Here is a 24,900-nt window from a genome sequence, read left to right as displayed (position 1 = left end):
TTAGAGATAGCTCGACTGTCAAATTTATACAGAAGGTATAAGAGTTTACAGACAATATTATTATTATTAATTTGTTTATTTTCTAACATTTTTGTTGCATTAAGAGTACTAATCAATCAAATAACGTAATTAGGAAACTTCAACATATCAGTACGTAACAAGTGCTCTATTTCAGGCAATCATTAAAGAAAAAAAAGTGTGTGTACGTTATACACATAACGTTACAAGTTATACATCTTTCGCCTTATTCTACGTTCATAGAAAAAAACGACACTAACAATAGAAAAAAAATTGTCTCATAATTTTTTCCTAAGGCGCCAAAAAAAGTATAACTTCATAACCATTTTTACTAGCATAAAGAACACAAATGTTAATACACTTTATTTTACACCATTAAGTAAATATTATTGTATTAATATATATAAAAAGGCTTTTGGCTTAATGAAAATTAAAACACATTTTCTTTTAAATTACGTTCGATTAGATCGAGGGTGAGAACGAGTACAGAACAGTTTACGAGCTTGTTAAGTCTTATAATTGTTGAACTTACCCGTGGCTTTAACCTACCATTAGCGACTTAGGAACTCTTCCGCTAAGCTTGAGATAAGATCTTTTGAATTTTGTTTGCGAATATTCAAACCTTTATACATAATTATGTTAATTATGAAAAGGGGTTGCCGGAGTCAAATAAAAGATTTTATATGAATGTATACAATAAATAAGTCCTGCAAAAAACCTAAAACTTAATGATAAAAAATGTACCTTTATTTTTTGTGTTTGTTCTTTTTGGTCTGGAAACAATTACTTGCATAGATCATATGAATTGTTGGTACATGCTTGTTAGAAGACAGTTTAGCATTAAATTAAGTGTAGGTGTTAATATTATTGTATTAGTGGCTTTTTTATGTATTTAGAGCTAGATTTTGGTTCCCAAGAAACGATTGGAGCTTAATAGATGTTCTGGAACAAGTTAGACATACCAGCAGCCAACCAAATGATGTACTCCCGTTTTGTTTTTATTTTCATTTGTTATCACTTTTCAGTATCAAAATATAAGCTCAAAAAAGTTAACCATACCATAACCTTATATTTATAAGAAGGTTCATAAGCAAATTTTTTATACGGATAGGCAATACGTGGAAAGGCATCAAAACGTAGTTACGTCATTTAAAACCTTGAAACAAATGATTATGGTAGATTACATTTGGTAATATTAAAAATACATTATAATAAGTGGTAAAGTACCAAATCATTTTAGAGTCAAGCGTTAACCATATTTTTAAGATATTTATTAAGAGCTACCAATAACAAAAACGTTTTGTAAATATTTATTAGTTTTTTTTAAATCGTAAAAAAAATATATCAATTTACAGATCTTGAGTCGTCTCTTGACAAATGTAGGCAAACATTTTCAATATTTTAAATATCTCATGAAACACTTTGTCTTTACACGAATACATATACACCAAAATTATTAACTAAGTTATTTTTGATAGTACTATAAAACGAAGATTTTTTTGTCACCATACGTAATTTCTTGACTGCGGACATGATTGTTGACAGTCAACAATCTGGCATTCACACAATATCATCTAAATTGTGTGCCGATACTTACATCAATTATTATTTACTGTTGCATAAATTCGCGTCACGAAGTATGTGTAAAGGTAGTGATCGTTTGATAGGTAAGGTGGTTATTATAACTGGTGCAAATACTGGTATCGGCTTCGAAATAGCGAAAGACATGGCTGAACGAGGTGCTCGAGTGATCCTTGCCTTCCCTCCTTGTAGAAATGAAACAAGAGCAATGGAAGCCATTAACGAAATTAGAAATCAAACGCACAACGAAGATATCCATTATTCGCATGTAGACCTTGCCTCTCTTTCATCGGTCAAAGAATTCGTTGCCAAAATTCTTAACACAGAGGAGCGTCTCGACATTCTAGTCAACAACGATGGCATGATAACTGGAGGCGACGAAAAGACGGAAGACGGATTCTCAATGATGATTCAATCTAATAATCTCGGCCGTTTTCTGTTGACAGTTCTACTTCTCCCTTTACTGATTTCATCAGCCCCGAGTCGTGTTATAAACTTTTCGTCGGTGACCCATAAATTCGTAAATATTCACCCAGATGATTTATACACTGTACCAATAAGAAAATCGTATACAAATTGTATTTGGTATTTTAAAACGAAGTTGTGTATGGTACTTATGACAAAAGAACTTGCAAGACGTTTGAAAGACACTGGCGTCACCGTAAATTGTTTGCACCCAGGAGCAGTTAAAACTAACATGATCAATAATATAGATATAAAGTTTGTAAAATATATTGTTAATGCAGCGTTATCCTGTTTTAAAACCCCAACGGACGGAGCTGAAACTGCGATTTATTTAGCTGTGTCACCAGATGTGGAAAAACACAGTGGTGGCTATTATGTTGATTGTAAATTAGCGAACACTAGCCGCCGAGCTCAAAACCCTGATTTGGCTCGACAATTGTGGGAGGCTTCTGAAAGATTAGTTGGTATAGAATGTAAATACCAATAAATATATGATATTTACTTAATAATCTAGTAGATAAGATTCATATTATGTATTTTATATGTGATTTGGCTTTAGTTGTTTATTTCACCTATGTGTAGTCACAAGCAAAGAATAATTAGCTTAATCGACGCCTCGGTGATTAAATAGCCGGGGAAGGTTATTAGTAACAAAAAAAAATGTTACAAGATCACTAGTGACTAATGCTAGTCGAACAAAATTGAATTTACAGAAGGAATAATAATTCTTAAGAATATTAGCTTAAGCATTTTGGCAACAGCGATTCTATATTATACCACATAATTATATGTATTAGTAAATTATTAGACAATAATACATACCATGTACAGTTGAGACGTTTTGAGAATTATGATATTTATCTTAATAACAATAATATAAATATTATAAATAATCTAATCTCAGTAAATGAATGAAAAATTATTTCGTATTTAAAATGTATGTATCATAACATTGATAAAATTTCGTCCTAACCATCTCAACGGTCTTCAAATTCGATAAATCTCGTTCCGTGATGATCTTAATCTGCATGTTATTTTAGACGGAGGTTAATTCAATAAACTGATTTATAATAATAAAGGAACAGAATAAAGAAATAAATCAATTCAATTCGTCGAATTTTATTTTTAGACATTCAACAATAGTCGGCCATCGTCCTTAACGGCCTTTGTACATCATTTCCATCTGTTTTATACCATAATAGAACATTTCACGATGTTTTTTTCATTATTCGAGAAAACTATGTACCAAATGTGTCTTCTATGTATTTTCGAGAAAACATTCATATGTGTTGTCTATGTATTTTCAAACTTATATTACAGGGTTTTATATGTATTTAGTACTTGAATACAATTTTCATAACCAGGAGTTTTATTGCCTACGAACTGACAAAGCACAAATTAAAAAAGGAGACTGGAATAAGTCGTTAAAAGCTGCTAATTTACCGCAACGAAGTTTTTTAATACGGGAAAGTTATGCTATTCCTACTTAACTGTGTATTGAAAATGTTTTAAAATAAATGCTTAAATATGTGACATAAAAAGTATATTTACATATAGCTCAACTAGTTATATATGAAATTCCCGAAAAACTTTTTCATCGCAGACCTCTAAAATAAATAAAACTATCTCAAAAGTCTGGTACTTTAAATTCATAGACTATTGAAGTTTTTCTATCTACCAACACTTTTATTAGCATCTGCAAGCGTGGCCTAATGTTTTCGCGACCCTTCTTTCGACCCAAAAACATTAGTCTAAAGTAACGCTTTATATATATTTTATGGTATTTAAAATTAAAACCTCCTTTCTACAACTGCACATAATCACTCTGGTCGAATTCATTCACAGTAGACAGATGCCCTAGCAAATTCACAGCGCCAACTTTGGCGCTCTGTCATGAAAGTGTCAAAAACTTAAAATAAATTTTCCGTTTTAATTCATTATCCGCCATGAATCGAATGGGAGACAGTGTTTTATCGCCCTCATATTTCTGGGATTGTCTTCAACTAAACGAAAACTGTCCGTTCTTCTCGGGGAGCGATCCAAAATTATACTACTTCGCTGTTGGTATGACAGCTCTCTATGTGTCTCTCATAGTAACGATTCTCTGCGACATTAAGTTCAACTGGAGCGTGAATAACTTGTTCTACCAGGTTGATAACTGCCTTAATTTTCTCAAGCAAAAAATTCGAGATGTACAGGTCAACCAGCGGCAGCTTGTGAGCACTCAAGAGAAGGCAGAAAAGCAACTCAAACAGAGCAACAGATACAACAAGATGGTGTCAGTGCTGAGATTCAATATTGCACATCATCCCAGTAAGGTATTCTTCTTTGAACAAAACAGAGGCGAGACTGCAGAAAATTACGGCGAACAAAATCACATTATAGATTTCACAGAGGAAGATGCGGAATTTACTTTTTAATTAAATTTGATCCACACATCAAGGTAATCCAATACAATGTTTAGTTGCACCAATATGGGATTATAATGCGAAATCAATAAGGGCAGATGCGAAAATAAACTAATTTTTATAGAGTTAATGTTTTGATTTTTAGCGTAAATCATATTATTCGATACATTCGTTTTTCTTTACAGGCAGAAAGGTCTCACGAAAGGATCAGTCACGTATACCACGAGTCGTAGATTTGGCTCTATGTCATGGTGGGTTGGTCACGATGTATTTGTTACCTTCGCTGTAAGACCTTTACATACAAAGTAAGCTGTTAGTAAACTAATTGAGCATATATAAAGAAAAAGCCATTAGTGTACATGGGGTTAAAACGCTCTATGCTCAGATTTGTGAGTCTCCCTACTGCGACTTAACTTCAATTAAGGAATCTGGTTAAATACACACTTTTTCTTATTATAGTTGCTAGCCCTATACCCGTAATTCAATTACGGGTATAAAGTCTTGCGTTTCTATTAACGTTTGGCATTTCATTTACGTTATTTTGAAACTTAATAAGTATTTATTCTTTGTTTAATAATAAAGATGATATTAGTTAACAAATATCATTAATGTATTGTAAACAGTACACATTAAACTTTTTCCTTCTGCCTTTTGTGAGATCTGTTTGAAATTTCAATGCTACATTATCCCTCAGTGGGACCCTACTTTTATTTCCAAAAAAATATAAAAATCGCACCCCTAAATATTTTTCTACGATTGTTTCAACTCGGTTAAAAATAAATTTAACCGTATGCAGCTAGAATAGACCGCTAGTTTAATTTAAGATATATCGTCAAATGTCAGTTTACATGTTGACTGAAGTATGCAGGAAGTTAAACGAATTCTAGGACAGGAAGAGGCACTGGTTAAAGTTAAGCAATTAAGAAGAGTCTAAGCGGCGAGATTGCATGAAACCAACTTCATGTTTTCCATTCCGAAAACTATCTTCATTACACTGGCTGTGTACGGGATGCAATGTTTTCCAACCTTACATATCAACTCACTGAAACTACTTTAAGTTTCAACTCGACACGTTTGTCAACACTCCGCTTGTATAGGACGATAAGACAACTTCATAGTTACATAAGCTATATGTTTATTTTTGATTGTCCAGCAAAATTAGAATGCTTCTTATTTTACAGTACATTTAAAATCTTAAAGACATTTTTGTGCTTTAGAAAATTAAAATCGGCCAAACCCAAAAGCAATTTAAAATTATAATAGATGCTAAGTAAAAAAATTACGTGTATTTACAGGGTTATTTAAAATTATATAAACACTTTTTGTACAATAAAATATAATTCATACACTATCCATGAACTCCCAAGTTATCTCTGATATTTATACGAATGAAAGTATGAAAATTTTACCGAAAAATTTTCGTTTAATATATCTCGGGGTTAGAGTTCTTGTGAGATGACGACCTCATTTGTTAGTGGACGTTAGGCGCCCAGGAGTTGGACCCGATCCAACCACTTCCGACCAGATTAACTTTTTATTCAATCCGAACGCCACTTAGGGATACGAGAAATTTAATTAAAACAACATTTTCTTTACATCCTTTATTACCACACGAACACTTTCATACATGACTAATAAATACCTATCTGTTAATTTTATCCAAAGCTTTAGTTTTAACTTACACAAACACTTAAAATAATATATACATTTTACACTAATCGGTTACAATTTTGGGACCTTAATGACGGCGTAACAATACAGTTAAAACGAAAACTTAATATAAAACTAACAAACACAGCCATATGAATAACAATTAAAAATTTAATGACAAACGACAAATCAACGCTTATTAATTAATTAACGATAACAATTTTAACAATTGATCCAAATTATTGGTAACAGGTAACGATATAACAATAGAGCGTAATTACTATTTTCGCCCCTAAAGTAGGTATTGATGTAGTTTGCAAAGTAAATGTTAAAACATTATGCTTAAATACGCTGAATGTGTAAAGTGTTGCGCTTATATGAAACAATTTAATTAAGGTCACATTATCTCGGTAATTTTATCGAAATAATGTTATAACCGTATATATTGAAATTTAATAATACTATGGAATATAGAGGGCGAAAACAGTCATTAAGCATTAATAAATAATATTATCGTGAATATAATATGTTAAATTCATATTCTTACTTTTGTAACATTACGCTACACTTAGTTGATTTATGAATGCGTTGAACAAATAATTTTGTTTTATATTATAAACACGATACAACATTCCTCGGTGGTTAATTAACCACAAAAGAAGGAAAAAATTAGGCACTTCCGAAGGCACTTGGTGAAGAATATCTCTTTAGTGTTTTTTACCCAATATTAAATCAACAAACAATATTGTAATGGTACTAAACCTTTAATGAACGAACGTTATATCCAAAACAAAAAATCAACGGTAAAAACAGTTAAATCAACGTCAACATTACAAAAGAAAACAAAAATTCAACGTTCCACAGATTAACGATTTAAATGAATACTGTGTATAACGGCAACAAAGAAACAACATTATAACGTAATTTGAAATTGATAGAAACAAAACCAAAATTCAACAAATTAACGGAAACGGAAATGGCTAAAAAGAAATAAAAAACAAAAGTAACCAAACGATAACCAGACCAGCTGGTGTTCACAACAATTTGAGAAAACTTTGCTCATCAATGTTATGTTTAATTAAAAACAGTTCAAACTTCACGAATTCGAAAAATTTAGAAGCAGTTAATACTGCATTGTATTTGGTCGTTCTTCTATATGTCTTGAAACGTAAACTTAACGTAACAACGAAAAACTCAACTATTAACTCATAACTCAAACATAACCCAAGTTAGCTTAACAATTTTTAACTATCATAATTTTGCTGTTTAAACCAGAAACAATCATTTCAATTAATTAAATGAACACATGCTAACAAACTCATTTGATAGTAACAAAACAAACAATGATGAAGAAACAATAAACTTAATCAAACAATCTTTTGTTTTTTTTAACTCAACATGTTTTACGTTATTAACTTAAACTTAACGAAAACTAACCAAATGAGACAATTAACAATTAACGGTGTTTAACAGAAACAGTAACAGGGGAACTGAGAACGAGCGTAACAGATTAAATAAAACTTAACTTGGAAGTTGAAACTTGAAAAACAAACAAGACCGTGCATTAAGGCGAAATATAGAAATGTTAATGAGAAAATCATATATTAAACGTAATTTCACACGTTGAATTAATCCTAGACACACGATAAAGCCTATGCTAATTTTAGGTTAATCTATAGCTCCGGTGATTCATAACGTTTCGCTAACATTTTAGCCAAAAACGTACCTTTCAGCCGATATATGCCTCTGGACCACTATGCATTTAAGGCGTTACAGCTTAGCTAGTAGCTTAAAAATCCATATCTGAAACAATAAAATATATTTCATAAGTATTTAACATTACTATTGCAATGGCAGTGTTTGATATAGACGGCTAAATCTAACAGTTTTATGAAACCATTATAATAAGGAAATATTTACAGCAATACATTAAACATACAGATATGAGAACTTCTTGGGTGAAACCTATCTCTGAATTATGCTTAAGAGTAGTAGGTTACGTACACGTGTAGTGTCGGAAAATTTACACATATGTATGAATGAATTATAATAAAACAGCATGTTTTAAATTACAGTTAAATAAAAGTGATTTCAGAAATATTAAAACTTGCATCATTCTTATTAGCAGTCTACAAAGAGGAGCCTTTGTAGCGAAAACAACAAGAAAGTGAGAAGTGATAAACTTTACTTACCAATAAATATTCTCGAAAGTGTTCCCGAAACAATCTCCAAATAGACTTACGAAGATGTTTTCTACGAAACGAAATTGCTTTTACTGTTACTAAAACATTGATTAACTTCGTGTCTGCTTCCAACTTTTAATTGACAAACTAGTAATGTGAAGTTTGAACGTGATGGTAATATTGAACGTGCACACTCTCCGGGGACCCAGTGGGCCCCCGGTACTGTTCACTGCGATGGAAATTTTGGAAGTGACGATACATTCGACGTTACACCCTTATATACGAGTCCCGAATTCCCTAACTGCGTCACCGTGGGAGCGTAAGCGCACGTGAGCTCCTTGCGTAAACGCATACAATGGCTCCCTTTTTCTTTGTTGCATTGATTTCGACCCCTTGAACGTCTTGCTTATCATCTGTATTTACCTGTACTTGCGATGGGGTGAGCACTCCCCGGTGGGAATATAACATAACCGAAATCAAAATTATTGCTCGCGTTAATCACTCCACTGTGCGCAAGGGACGGCGATCTAACAGAATTTTCTCACGATATTCGTCGTTGAGCTTTTGTTATGCAAATTATTGGAATACACATAAAATCTTACTTTGACCGTTATTGCACAATATATTTCACAATTGCAAATATATAAACACAAGAAAGTTAACACGGAGAAATAAAATGAAACTCAACTCGAATTGCTTAAATTTCATTCACCGCACCCTTATTTTCATTTTACGTTGGCGTGCCTCCATGCTTGAATATAAACAACCTCCAATTCTATTTGCCTAGTATATAAAGATTAAAGAACTACAAAATTTCAAGGGTCTTGCCTTAGAAACATAACACTGCGTGTGCCTGACTCCTGACTCATGGACTCATTAATTTGCGAACGCTTAAAGCTTTACGAGACCGATTGACTTGGCCCAAGTGTTTTGCGCCAACAAAAGATCTTTTCAACGATAACGGAGAACGTGCTCTGTTTAAAATAATGAGGTCTTAATTTATAGAGGTAAAACCAGTAGGCCTATCTGACCCTTCACTTACTTAGTGTTAAGTTTAGGTACTGAAAAACAATACAGCTACTTGGTAATGTAATACGATTTTGAGTTTACATTTATGTGTTTGTAAAGAAAAATAAAATAGGGTTCCAATGAGAGTTCCTATAAGAAAATGTAATATGATATAATTTATTATAATGCCAAGCTGTTTTATATAGAAATTTCTTATTTAAAAATTATCATCAGTTACTTCTGACTTTAGTCGCCGAATATTTTTATAAGAAAGAAACAGATTTACAATATGTCCCAGTGTTCAAGATTTATACAAAAAGTACTTAGAGAAAATTTCTTGTTTTTAATGACCGAAACATTATTATAAAGTCCCGTAATAGCGGGAAGTTAGTAACTGATCCTGATATACATAATAGGATAATGGGCTTTCTGAGTTTTCCCAAAATTTATTTTCGCCTGAAATCAAAATAAGATACATTATAACTCTACCAAACACCACGTACTTGAAGATGCTTACATAATATGTAGCAGCGTATTATTAAAGTTTCCAAAAGATTGCTGGAATATGTACAATTTTTTCAGTCACGTACAATTTCGAGTATAAAATGCAACGCTAATTCCTATAATTACCCGTTGCATAATAAACGCACCGTTATCCCAAATGCGTGTTTATATTTCGGCCACAACGACTATAGTACCAGGTGCAAAATGCAACCAGCCTATTTAAACATCATTTACCTTATTCGCCGGAATGGAATTTATTTCATTTAATTAATATTAAACAGTTAAATTACCATTTGAAGTTGCAGTTAATTTATATGAAATAATTTTGTTGAAATGTTTCGTATATTTCCATAATTTTCGCATATTTAACGCATTTAGATATGTTTAATTCATTTAAAATTCAATGGCTTCATAATTTGATAAGCTATTAAAGGGTTGAACTTGGTCAAATATCTTAGTAGCTTTAGATTTATGTTAGAAGCCGAAGTTTTCCATCTGTTCAAAGTTCATTGGATGTTGACAGATATGACTTCTTGGGTGAAACATATCTCTTATGCTTAAGAGTAGTAGGTACACGTGTAGTGTCGGAAAATTTACACATATGTATCAGAAATACTGTGATCATACAAATGAGGCAGTTTTATTTCTTTTAACTAATTTATCTGCATTACATACATACATACATAAATAAAAAGGATAGCGGGGAAACCTTGGAAAATGGTCGCAAGGAATAGGGACAAATGGAAGAAGCTGGTGGAGGCCTTCACTCCGTCGGAGGTCGAGTACTAGTGAAAACATAAATGACATGGACTTAGTGTAATTATAGTGTACTCGTCTAAAGGCTATTTTTATTTTATTTACATACGTTTCTTACGATTACAGGAAGCGTGTAACCTAACTTTTTCTGAAAACACAAAATCAGTTTAGTTTAGTTAAACGAAATCAGTTTAGCGGTTTACATTTTAATAAACAATCACGATAATAATATTAGATATATCAATTTATTGGAATCGATATTTTAATAATTGTTCGGATTCATTGTAAATTTAGGTTTATTTGTTTTAACAAATGATGACCTACACAGACACATAAATGTAGAAACACTATTGGATGTTAACGAGACTATAAACAAAGGCAGATATACGATAGATTGCCGCAAGGTTTCCTACGAATGATTCGTGTATCAGAGTTATGTTTCAAGTATATTCAAACAGATTAATCTCAGCATCAAGTGAACCGTTATGTATCTAGCTCTCGATGGCCTTTGATGAACATGGTAACGAAACCATTACCAATTAATTGATGTTTTTTGTGTTTTCCAATTTTGTTAATTCTTTATTGAAGTAAAACTTCTTTATCAACGTTGGAAATAAATTTACCGTCACATTTTTCCGTTACGCGCCATCTTTTCTTGTCTCTACCACGGTTGATTCGAAGATTAGAAGATAACAAGTAGTATAGAATTATTACTATCATTGTTATCGTTATGATACATGTCATAACGATAACAATGATAGTAATAATTATATAACAATTAATGAAATTCTGTAATAATCTTATTAGTAATAAGGTAAAATAAAATAATTGTATTATTTGTATTCATGGATATGATAGTAATAGCCTGTTGTTGAAATTTATCTAATTTAACTTTATTTAACCAATTTCTGTAAAGTTGCATATAGTAGATCATTTTTTTAAAAATAAGGTCATAGAGAAGTTTCACTTCTTACGTGTTTACACTAGTACACGCACACATTTTTTTCTTTAAAGTCCTCTGATAATGCTATACTAAACGTCATTTACCTTTATTATAAACAAAATTCAGTAATTTTAATCCAATGACACTTCTGCTCTTTCTCTTGTTTTGCGTCTTGGACAAAGAGATTTTGATGTTTCTTTGATCACTCGGCATGTTGTATGTGTGTGTCTCGACACAATTCTTTCATTAAAGTATCATTTTTGTTGATGATATTATTGCCTTCTTTTCGTCAATGCTACCACAGCCCGGAGCAATTTGATAGATTTTCTATATTACAGCTAATGTATTTTTTTAATACGCCTTTAGTAAACTAAATTTTAATTTACAAATAAATGGACCTCATAGTTGAGTTATTAGTTCATTGTGTAAATAAATTTTCCTAATATGTGATGGATGAAAGCAGTAATATTACGTGCGATATTGGTTCCTTTGTTAAGATTACTAACCCAGATCGAACAGTATCTAACCTAGATTCTCGTTACCTATCGTAGACTGATCACCCAAATCCTTTCTATTTGCTTCAATAGAGAATTATTTTCAACGAGCTCGTTTGTTCGCCAATTTCTTGCGAGGAAAATTACGATACTCGTACTCCAAACAACAATATTTAAAATATGCTTATTCGATATTTGCATGCATCTTATGTGAAAACTTATAAAGGAAATTATTGTCTAACCATCAGAACAAACTATATTATTTGTTATATGTATATAATCCTTCAGAAACAAGATGTATTCTGATAGTCTGATTGCTTCGGTCCGAACAGCAATGCAGAAATAATTTGCCTGCGATCTCTGTATAACCGTAAAGACTTTGGGCCTTTGAATTTCATCCACTGGGGATTGCATATGTGTGCAATGTAGGACAATGAGCACTACATATCTCAATTTGTGCTGAACATTGCATGAGAATTTGCGGTTAGTCTACTTTGAACTAGAATTAAAAGAAGACTTTAAAAACCGATTTCGAAATTACACTTTTGTGGTTGAAACAAATATTTGCTATGTTATTTTAAATTTAGGTTAAATATTAATGGGTTTATTGTATAACTTATATTTCTATGATGTAGATAGATATGTAATAAGTATGTATCTTCGAGTTTATCGCTGAGGGTGCAGTTGCGGCCGCTGTCTCGCTGTTGTGTATTTTATGTAAAAAACTGTTTCATGCTAGAAGATATAAGGTATGTATAGTTTCGATTTTATTTATATTTGATTGGGAAAGAATAGCACTTTAACAACCATTATTCATAGACCTTCGTGAATCCGAAATAAACATTTATTTAATATTAATATTGCAGAACACAAAAATATCCCCTATTAAAGCTAAAACAGCGGTCGGAAGTGCCGCAGATTATATACAAATACTGGAACTGTAAAAAATAGTCTCCAACAAAACACAGTTCAATTCTGTGTTTCTATTGTTAACATAGCTTTGCTTTCATTTTATCTCTAGATGTAAATCCGTTGAAACACCAAAATTATCTCGAGATTCCAACAACAAATGTACCTTAAGCTCATTATTAAATTCCTCTAGGGTTTGAATTTACTCGATAAAGCATACAGCAATGTACAAGCTTTGTATAGAAATAATTTTATTCTGCCGACAAAGTTAAATGCATAGATTTATTTATGTCATTTGTTAGAATTGTAAGGGTACGAAAATACGGATAAAGATTAATCACAAGTCGAATGGGCGTTGTTTAAACCGCCTTAAACAAATACAGTTAGCGGATTTTGAGAAAACTACCGAAATTGTTCATTGTTAACATGAACATTGGATTCTACTTTAAAGTTTGACAGCTTGACAATACACAGCCTTAAATTAAATCAAAGTTTTACAATAATTCCTATAAGTCTTTGTAGACATAAGCGTGAACTTATATTATTTATATAACGCGACGATTAGAATACATTCGTATACGCTATGTTTATGTTGTGTATACATTTAAAGCCAATAAACTAAAGTAGTTTATTTGCTTTGTACTACTTGTAAAAAAATAACAATAATAATTATATATACTAATTATAATACTTTAATATATAATTTCATAAATAAGCTTATTTTTATTTTTATGCCTATTTTTATCTTGCTATGTTTGTTGTGTTTGTTTAGTAGCAGTAAAAATATGATTTTAGTTACAAATCGAGAAAATGTATTGCCTTTGTGAATGCCATACTAATGATGAAAGCTTAAACATACATTGTAATATAGATTATAACGTCATATTGTATTAACAAGGTAATATAAGCTGTCTTCGAAGATAAACACCGATGTGGAAGCGATGGTAGCTAACAATGAGGAAATAACGCTTTTGCTTTAAGCGCGTCTTCTAATTAAAAGCGATTGAATATTGAAATCACATTATGTAAGTTTCTAATATAATAGCTTTTGGAACAGGAAGTTTTAGGTGTATCAATGTATCTGATAATCAGAAGCACAAGTGTAAATAGAATGACAATTATTCAGTGACCAAGAACGTTATGCCAAAACAAATATAATCTTCATAAATTCATCCTCGGCTTACTATCCGGATATTGCATTGTATTCATAACAGCAAAACTTGAACAGCTTATGTTTGCCGATTAATATTCCGTAGGCAATGTTGGCACACGTGCGCGGACGGCGGCAACATACAACCAACAGTACAATCGCGCACTCAATGAGTTTCGTTAAGATTTCAGAGAGTAAGACGGAGCCGCTCCTCAATTATTCAAGCTCTCCCTTCTGGTCCGCGTTTCAAAGGGCACAATAGGGGATTCAGGTCGCGGCAACAACGAAAAGATTGAGGGACGTGCATAATATATGGAGGCTCTACGGTACACGTGAGCACGTTATTACGTCGTCATATTGCTTCGCTTTAATGGATACTTTAAATTAAAATATCAATATCAAGAACGTATAAATACTTGACTCAAATACTTTGAAATAATAATTGCGTATTTTTATGACGGTATAGGAATTTAACCATTAGAACAATTTATGATGAAACTTGAACCCACCAACTGAACGACGAACTCTTTCTCCATGCAACACCTAGTTTTCCAACGTTAAACGTTTAATATTAAATTTAATTCGTTTAAAATCTCAATGTCTGTAAAGGCATTATATTTCGGGAGCAAATGAATTCAGATTCTTCAAATATCTCGAATGAAATCTGAAAAGCACTTACGATGTATTATTTCATACGAAATCATATCCATTCATAAAACTAGAAATTCTTTTCATTTCTCCCCGTGAAAAGCTAATGTTAAATGGGATTTTTGTTCATGTTTCACTTCGTTTTCATAAATTACGGTTTATTTCTGTGTAATATGAATGGATTGCGTTCGGTGTTGCGTTAAAACAAACGACCTCTCTACATTTTTAAATACCACGGAGCCACCCTTTCACGCAACCGCTATTAAAATAAGTTACTGAGTATAAAAATGTAGATTCAAACAATTTTTCATCACAAAATCAAGGTTATTAACAAATATAATAGCTGGAACTTACCGTTATACAAGAGCTATGTTTATTTTATTTATTACGAGTGTCTATCAAAATTATAAGCGGGTAATTGAAAATAGATTTCAATAATCTATATTCTAACATGAAACAGGAGTACTTCGTTCCGTCGTGCGTTGGACGACGTAATTCTTGATATTTACTGTAATAATTAATTGAAAGAAATAAAATATAATGAGTCGTGAGTAGTTTGAATACAATAATTTAAAAGTTCGTACACTCAATTGTATTTTAATACCGTTTGAGAAGGGATATCAAGTCACGCTAAGCACCATTCACGGCAATGACAAGGAACTTAACCAAGAATAATGTCGAGTCGTCATTACGTTTTTACCCCTCGAGGGATTCGGTGGGAAACTGTTTATGTAAATCCAGACGAAAATCTTGTTCCCGCTCACATCTGTTATAGACACTGCGGAATGTTAGGGTCCTTTACAAACCTTCTTTGAGGACACGATTGAACGTAGGTTTTTTATAGCCCGGATACAATCTTGTTCAGGTGTGCTTGCGAAAATCCAGCGAATACGGGGTCATACGTTTTCCGATTTTATTGCATATTGAAATATATTATTTTCTGATATATTTCCATTAGGGGGTTACGCCTACAGTCTCTCCGCGTCTTGGCAAATCTAACAATTTATATAAGGATAAAATAGGAAAATCACGTTACTAGAAAACTGCCCAATTTGAGAGCAGCGTACTACATTTTGAGATATAGCTCGAATTTATTATTCAGCCTCGAAAAATTACAACCTTTGAAACCTTTTCAAGACGTCATTAATTAACGCTAAGTTGTCATTAACTCTTTAATAACGCTTCAAGCCGTCTTTAGGTCGTTGTCGTAATTGCGACAACCCCTTGCGTTTTAAATATCCTTAAAATATATCATGCATATATATTACATATCTATATAAAAACATAACTGTTATTAAATGGTTAAGTAATGGAATGGAAAAAGGAAGCTAAAAGATATCATATATGTAATTTAATTATTGTTTTTAAACTTACTTTTAATACAGCTTATATGCATTATTTAAGGAACATTAAGTTAATAATATAATATTATGTTCTTTAATAATGAAAATAAATAACGTTCTTGATAAGGAATTTAATTTCAAATATAACGCCAACAAAAGTACTACGCGGCAAAAGATTATAAAAGCTATAATTTCAATTCTTATCTCATTTTCGCAAACAGCAATTAAAGCGAGAATGCTTGGCGACAAAGCTTTTTCATAAGTCGGTCGCCCGTTTGTATATTTTATTATGAATGTGGACTTTTACAACGGTACCGCGAGGATGTACCTACCGTGGGAAATGGCAGGGCGTAAGGTGAGCTTGCAATTTGCCTTTATTAAGCATCTGCCGGCGCCAGACAGCGGAATTGCTTGATTCCAGTGCGGTAATGCCTTTCGTAGAAAGTTTCATCGTTAAAAAAGAGAATATATTAATAATTGTGAACCTAATTTCTTTATTATGTGCCTCATCAATGTAATAATCTGGTCTGATAAAATTAATAATTTTATCTTTTGTTACCGATAATCTATCACGGAATATGAAAGTAATGATTGAAGTTAAAATAGGTTAGGTTTTATTAAATTAGTAGCGCTTATGATCTGAAGAAAGGAAGAAGAAAAAACTTTATTATAAACAATATATTTATGTAAACAGGATTTAACAGGATATTTATGTAAAATAAATTGCACGCCCCTACAATGGCATTCCCTGTGTTGTGGGCAGCCAGTCTTTTTCTTTTCACGTGTTAACTGTACTACTTTTATTATTAAACTATTTTTGTACAGTAGGAATATTTTCTTTATCAGCTAAATCTTACTTTTAAATGAGATTTGTATGTGTATATTTGCTGCTAATATTCCGAAATAAGTTTCGGTAAGATTACAATTTGAGTTTTGCAAAAAACCTGCGAAAACAAATAGGTATAACATTAATATCTTCTTTGCTGAATATTTAGTATAATTTATTATAATAGCCTCTAAAAATTCTCGAGATAAGATTTCCATAAAAATACAGGAATAATGAGATTGGAATTGAATTGAAAGTCATCCTTTTTTTACTTCAAATCTACGATCTGATCCTTTGCTATAAGAAATGTTTTAGAAGAAATTGAATTTTAGCTTCTGATTAGATTAACAATATTGAGGCTGGTCTAAGAAGTTTTAATGATACTTTAGTTGATATTTTTAGTAAAATCGTCTTTACATTTTAATATACATTTAGATGCTCACAGTATTTTAAATAAATATTTTTTAATATAATTGGTTTGTAATTTTATCATTTTCATTTTCATTTTGAATTTATGATTTATACTAGTCAAATAATAAGCAAAAGTATAAGATCCGTTCAACGATTTAAATATAAAAACCTAGCAATACCGTAGGCTCAAGGACGCATGTAATGCTCAACTGGAGTGAACGAAACATGGTTGTTAAGCGAGCTGATTTTTCGTTTTATTGCGGTGATAACATGTCCTTGTACGATGAACAAATAAATTGAAAACGTCTAATCAGCCACACAGTCGAATCTTAACGCAAAAAAATTACTCCCATATATCAACACAAAGACACGTTTTTTGACCCTGAATCTAACTGAATAATCAGCGATGTGTGATGCACTATGGGCTAATCACGCATGATAAAAATTTAAGGTTATCAATTTTATTATTAGGGGTGTTGTGGTATAAGATCGATTTCCTAAGGATCGCGACCGCACGAGCCACTAGATGTCAGACATACGATGCGGGCGGTGTGGGTGGCACGCGTCGACACTTCCTATTAATATATGACCCCTATCAAGTGTGAATTGAATGCGAATAGATGTGAATTATTATGATTCCCACGAATTTGTTTATATAGACAAATGCTACACTGTTTTATATAACAGTGACGCCGAATTATACGATAAATTTGGGCAGAAATAACATGATGTTGGTGTAATGTTTGAAGCGCCTTAAATACCTCTAGAACTCTTCTATGACTTTGCTAAAATAGCATCAGTCAAATATGAGTGAAACAAGTTTGGCCTATCTGCGACAAATATATATCCAAGCTGTTTTGCAACTCAACTTTGCAAATAAGAAGTGATGCAATTACGAATTTATTATTGATTGCATGGCACGTACATGTTAATACAATATTTTGTAACATTTTTTACCATTACTATATATGCGTATAAGAATTATAAACGATCTCTGAAGCAAAAAACGCATACAAACGTTTTTGCCATAACCATTCTTAAGACGTTTAATCGTTACGTCACATTGTCCTGACATAGAATACTCTCATTGTCTACAGGAGTTACAAAAGCCTTTTACAAAGCCCTGCTAACGATTTGTCGACCCTACGTCTATGAAAATAAGAGATATAATTCGATGCACGAACTGAAGATTAGGATTCTATAAAGGGAAGATGTTCAAGATTGATGTAACGGCTATCAGGCAAATTTGCGCACGTGCTAAAGCCGGCTGCGCAACTTCGGCTTCTTACAAAACACAATAGCCTGAATGACACTGTTTTATTACTATTAAGTGGACTTTGAACGTAGTTACCGAATCTTAGGTATGAAAACTGTTGATATGTATGTTGTTCAAAAAGGTAGGTAGGTGGTGAGTACGTGATATTGTTGGAGTTGTATATTTGAATTTTTTTTTACTTTTATGGCAAATAAAATTTATGACTAATGAGGCCGCCACGCACATATAATAAATTTCGTAATTGTATGTATGTTCACCACTAACTTCTCGGAAACTTAAGTTGTATCAAGATTGATAACAGTCCAAGGTTTATCACATCGTTTTATTTTTTTATAATTTCCGGACGGGCCATTTAGATAACAATTTTGAATTTAGTTTATGTTTTTTTTTTAATTAATTTTATTTGTTTATTTGCCTAAAAGAACACACAACACCAGCGTAATCTGGTAGTACCAGTGACCTGCTAGATGATTTTCAAATTGGCAAGATTAATTATTACTTGAAATCGTGATTTTCTTTTAACTGTGTTAGCTTAAGTTCTATTTCACAAAACATATAAAATATATATATATATATATATATATATATATAATTTTGGCAATACTTGGTCATATTAGCATTAAATAAAATATTTTGTTATATGTACAATTTATTCAATAACTTTTTTATAGTTCGATTACATCTAAAGTTAAAATTAATAGGCAAAACATGTTACATTTAAGTACATGGCGTAACTTATATATATTTACAACTTATCTTAACCATGAGATTTCAAATTTACATAGCTTTTACACTTTGTTTAAAACTACTCTTCATTGACGTATCACTGGACTCCACCTGATCACTGATGGGTGTGACTAATACCTGCAAATTAATTAATGATCAACTTTTGCACCTGAAACCTTGATAACTATCCACTATCACTGTTTTACAAAGATAGGAGCCACTAATAGGTACTGATTTATTTGGCACCCGTAATATAATGCGACTAAAGCGATAAATAAAAATATAGTTTTTATTAATTTGCTAGTGTCAAATGAACCAATCTCAAAGATGGATTGTCTTTAAAGCGTCGTTCACCTTTCAGTTCAACGAACATAACTTTTATAAACGTTTATTATTTTTATTTCCCAAAAAATGAAATAAAAATATCAATCAGATACTCCTTATGATTATGAAGAGCAATGTTTTACTAACAATTGTGTGTTCATTTATTATCAGGCGTCAAGTTTATCAAATTTCTTAACTTGCTAAGTTTGAACGGAACCAATATGTTTACTGTATATAAAATCTTGGTTTATAATTCAAATTTTAACTCTTTCAAGTAGTCTTAAGCCAAATGTATCTTTATGTAACTTTCATAGTATACGATTTAAAGAAGGCTTCTATACAAGGCGGGACACAGATACAGGCAGCGAATGAGTTACCTTATAGACTAATATCTGTAAATCAATAATATTATTATCACAAAATTTTACCTCAAGTTTAATATTGGTGATAGGCGTTCTCCATTGGTCATCCAGTTCTGACAGCACCCTGTCGAGGGTGTCAACTAATCTGTCTGCATCTTGAGTGGAAAACACCATGGGTGGTTTGAACTTCAATACGTTCGCGTCAGGTCCATCTCTGCTTATAAGTATCTTCTCTTCGCGCATTCTATAAAAAAAGAAATCGCTCAAGTCACAGTCTCCCAATACCTAATTTATGCGTGCGTCATTTTGTTTAAAAAACAAGTCGTCAATCAAAACAATTATTATTCTTATAAAATTCTGCCATGAGCACATAATATACTACAATTTTACATATGAGTCTAGTTATATTTACCTAGATTTAAGCTAAAAGATTAAGTGTAGGACGCACAAACGGTCCAAACATTAACAATGAGTAGAATTTAACTTGATATTAAAATATCAACTCTATACTGCGTTCATGCTAAATAATGTTCAAACTACAAACTACCTATTAACAACATGTTTCGCTTCAGCCGTCGCCGGTGTTCTTGCATCCCTGTCCGTGACAAGTTCTACCCCAACAAACAGTCCCCTTCCTCGCACGTCTCCGACTAAGAGGTGCTTATGCTTTAAAGCTTCGCATCTGGCCAAAAGATGGTCACCGACACGTCTTGCTCGTTCCAATAAGTTCTCTTCTTCTATCACATCTAATACCGCGTTTGCAATTGCACAGGATACTGGGTTACCGCCATACTAAAAGGAAAATGGTTTGATGAGTTATGTAATTGAATTTAGAAAAAATCAACGCAAGCTTCGTTTGATCCACAATTAGGGATAAATAACGCTTTATATAAGAGATCGCTATTTGAATTCCACGGTTTCTTAATATACTTAAATTATGTAAGAAAACACTTTATAAACGGTTTTAAGCTAGGTATTATTCAATCCGTTTAAAAAGTGTTTTCTTAATGTGTAAAAGCTATGTTACCAAAAGACAATACTATGTTAAATTATGTAATTGAAACCAAGGTAGAAATTACTTTATCTACAATATTATCTAATATAATTTCGTGTCATGAGTTAACCCTTTACGTTTCCTACGGTCTAAGTAAATACGAGGATCGAAGCATTATTGAAACCAAACTAAAATTAATAGACATGAGACAAATAAGATGACAGATTTTTGTTTTGTATTGTAAGTACTTCAAATAATTACAATGTTTTAACGTACGATAAACTTGAGGCAATTGATAATTTTTTATCTTTATATTTTCACGCGATAACACACGAAAGAGGTTATATTTAGTTACGATAATTAAAAACTTTTCTCAAAAGAAAAGCTTGAACTAGAATAAGTAATTATTAAACAAGGTTCAAAGTCGGCATGTGACGGAAATTTAATGAAGAATAAAGCCAAAGGAACTGGCAATAAAATCAATTAACAAATTGTATATGTACCGTATTAAAATATTCGACTCCGGTATCAGCGAAACTCTTAGCGATCTCAGGTGTTGTAATAACTGCAGCGACTGGGTGTCCATTACCCATAGGTTTACCCATAGTCACTATATCAGGAATCACGTCTTGGGTCTCGAACGCCCACATGTGAGTTCCCACGCGTCCAAATCCGACCTGCACTTCATCAGCGATGCAAACGCCACCTGCTTCCCGAACATACCTAGGGGTAAAAGCAACAGTTTGTTAGTTACTATTATTCATTTACTTTTCACAAAATACAGTTAAAAATAATTTAAAATCACGAAGCTTTGCATGTAGTAGTCTCACGTGTGTCACGTAATTTTAAGTAGCCATTAAATTCGGTATAACCTGAAGTCACATTATATATAAACCAAGGGAAAAGCGGTTAAATAATTATATATTTCCCCTTGTAATGGTCCTTTAAATAAATACAAGTAAATAAATACGGGCTATTCAAAATTTACTCCAGTACTTGGACGATATAGTATGTGTTTACTTACTCGAAGGCGCGTTTTAAATAGCCATCGGGAGGAAATATTTGTCCTCCACAGCTTTGCAGGCTCTCGGCGATAAAAGCGCAAACACCACCATTCTTATCAGTTGCGAGTTTGCAGATTTTTCCTACTTCATCCGCATACAATTTCCCCAACTCTTCTTCGGACTTAGAGTCGTTCGGATATGTGTATTTTCCTCTATATACGTCGGGGACTGGAGCCTGTGTTAAAGAAAATGGCATTACACTCTATATTTATTAACCGGTATGAAATTGGGTGTTTATGTTGATAGTAATATTCTGATTTAATCAAAGTATTAACGCCATAAAGGACCAAATGTTACTTCATAACTCCTCATATATTAGCGAATAAGGGAAAAACATGAACCATAAACGTAGTCATAACTCGAGAGTTTTCTCATATCGCGTCCCCAATACATAACGATATACGTCATAAGTGCTAAACAAGAGTTTGAGTATGCTTTTGGATTAAAATCATAAAATGAATGTACATATTTAATTAAGTTAGACGGTTGCCATAGCAACTCACCACATGAACCCACTCTGGCTTCTCGGGCCCTCCTGGTAGGTTCAGTTTGTAAGGTGACACATCAATCATAGAAGTAAGGTGTCCATGATACGCGCTGGAACAAAATGGCGCTAGTAGCACCCTACATAGGGACCTAACATCGATCACTCAGCTCTTTCACAATTGGCTCGATTTATGATGAAATTAATACAATTTTAAAGATGTTTTTATAATAAAATCATCGACCTTTATATCAACGACTACGGTACTATCACACATATTGCACACAAATTATGTACATAATAGTATAACGACATTAAATATTTAAACAACAATACTTTAAGACTCCTTTAGTGAATTAAATAAACAATTCATCTAAAAGTTAACAAAATTCATACATCCCAGTCACACTTTAAATACAATTCATAAAAGCACCGTATAATAAAAATGCTTACTGGTCAAGTGTAATAACATCTTTCTTCTTAGTGTGGACTCTAGCCAGGCGTAAGGCTAAATCGTTAGCTTCAGATCCCGAGTTGACGAAGAAACAAACAGATAGTGAACCGGGCATTGTCTTTACAAGTCTCTCGGCTAAAATTACAATGTCATCATGAAGATATCTATTGTTTGTGGAAATCAATGACATTTGATTTCTTCCCGCTTCAACGACGTGAGGATGACAGTGTCCCACTGTAAGAAATGTTATTATTATATTTTGAGGTAAGGCATGAAAATAAAAATCTATTAATGACTGTATAAATTAAGTAAGAACAATTATCTGTAACTTTCTTTAAACAGTTACTGTTAAAAGCTCAGTGTTTTCTGCGCTGTTCCAAATGATAGGCGACACCTTTAGATCAACCTTATCGGAATGCTCCTATTAAACATGACGGTAGATATAAATAATTGTAATAATGCAGTTACATTTTTAAAGTGTTATTTAATAATTTAATATATTATATATATATATATGCGGATTCAAGTTCCGTTCCTGGATACTGTAATGTCTTCTACTTGAAAATCATGAGTTCATAAATAAAAATAGAAGCTAATTGTAGTATAACACTTCCTTCATAATGCAATAAACATATGAATGTAAGTTTGTAGATCACGCGGTAAATGTATGTTTTGCCAATAAACTACATTGTTTGTAGGATATTTATTTTTAGGTTATATTTAATAAAGATATTACATATTTATCTATTAGCTATTGTTCTTAACTTTTTCGTATTTAATTTAGCATATATTAAATCGTGAAAAAAAGGTAAAAAGTGTATAAGGAAAGGAAAAACAACGTCACATACCACTCCTGCTCAATTAAAGCCTAGGATGTATGTATTATATCATCTTCCTATAGATATGTGTTATGTGGAGTATAAGTCTCAGGACAGATGTTAGGTATTCACAAGCCAAAACAATAATTATTACTTCAGATTTCTCCGGAAATCCAACCAACGTGTACAGTATATATGTGAATAAGCGGTTATCAAATATCTTATATACACGAGTACACTAATGCACTAACCGTGTGCGACATTATTGATGCAGTCGAGGTACCTCTCGCCCGTTTCATCATACATGAACTGGGCAATCCCTCTGACAATTTTCAACGGCGTCGAACGGAAAAACAACTGGCAGGCGCCGCTGTGGAGGAAATTTACTGTTTTTAAACCCCGCCCAAAGTATGTACCCTTTGAAAATCGAAACGTTCGAACTTTATCGAAAGAATGCAAGAGTAATAGAATTATTACGATAGCAAGTTCTTAAGTTTGTTTAAAAATAAAATATTAAAGCCAATAAATAATACCTTACCCAATATATTTTTCTCGAAGCTCAATTGTTTCAGACTTTGGTTTCGATTGCAAATAGGCCATTATCTGAAATATTAAATACACCTCACAGGACCAACTTCAGATACCAAATGAAGTCACCTACAGTCATGTATGCCGTCAATTAGCTATAGACAACACATTAACAAATTCTAACTAGCCTATTAAGGCAAAGGCAAGAAAACAATTTGAAATACTAATCTGCTAATTGATTGACAAGATAATTATGCATTGTCTATAATTATACTTACATTAATTACTAGGAAACTAAGTTATAATTAAGCTGTCGGTTAAGTCACGTGCAAGATCCAGCAACGGAATGCTACGATGCCTTATTTGTAAGATGATTATATAGCCATAGAGGCAGCATCGGCACGCCCCCGTTGTGTCCAATAGTATTTACGTCAACACTATCAGCGCTAACTCTTGATAAACTCGTGAACACAAAAGTCACTCGCCACGCGGTTGTCGCTATCGTGCCATGGCGGGAACGCATGGTCGTTAAGGGGCAGTTATCTTGTGAAATAAAACCAGATTAGGTCAACT

At 32.4% G+C, this 24,900-nt stretch overlaps 1 protein-coding gene across 1 annotated transcript; it reads right to left on the bottom strand.

Moving 5' to 3' along the window:
• Positions 1-19,221: 19,221 nt before the first annotated feature.
• LOC123711257 (alanine--glyoxylate aminotransferase 2-like) lies at positions 19,222-24,695 on the bottom strand. Its single transcript, XM_045663756.1, has 10 exons — positions 24,606-24,695; positions 24,338-24,402; positions 24,051-24,169; positions 22,981-23,215; positions 22,547-22,640; positions 22,004-22,218; positions 21,483-21,702; positions 20,533-20,777; positions 20,052-20,229; positions 19,222-19,437 (listed from the first exon to the last, which is right to left on the bottom strand). The coding sequence occupies exons 2-10, from the start codon at positions 24,397-24,399 to the stop codon at positions 19,351-19,353; spliced, it is 1,455 nt and encodes a 484-aa protein (XP_045519712.1). The 5' UTR covers positions 24,400-24,402; positions 24,606-24,695; the 3' UTR covers positions 19,222-19,350.
• Between the last annotated feature and the right edge of the window lie 205 nt (positions 24,696-24,900).

The sequence above is a fragment of the Pieris brassicae genome, chromosome 6 (genome assembly GCF_905147105.1).
Source record: "Pieris brassicae chromosome 6, ilPieBrab1.1, whole genome shotgun sequence".
Classification (NCBI taxonomy): Eukaryota; Metazoa; Arthropoda; class Insecta; order Lepidoptera; family Pieridae; genus Pieris; species Pieris brassicae.
This window is presented reverse-complemented; position numbering and strand designations above follow the sequence as displayed.

Bases quoted from the DNA above. Each gene is read 5' to 3' on its own strand.
- LOC123711257 (XM_045663756.1), bottom strand. From the start codon at position 24,399: ATGGCCTATTTGCAATCGAAACCAAAGTCTGAAACAATTGAGCTTCGA. The intron at 21,703-22,003 runs GTAAGTAAACAC...TTTTACCCCTAG, and splicing joins TATTTAAAACGCGCCTTCGA to GTATGTTCGGGAAGCAGGTG. The intron at 20,778-21,482 runs GTACATATACAA...TTTTCCTTTTAG, and splicing joins GAGTCGAATATTTTAATACG to TATGGCGGTAACCCAGTATC.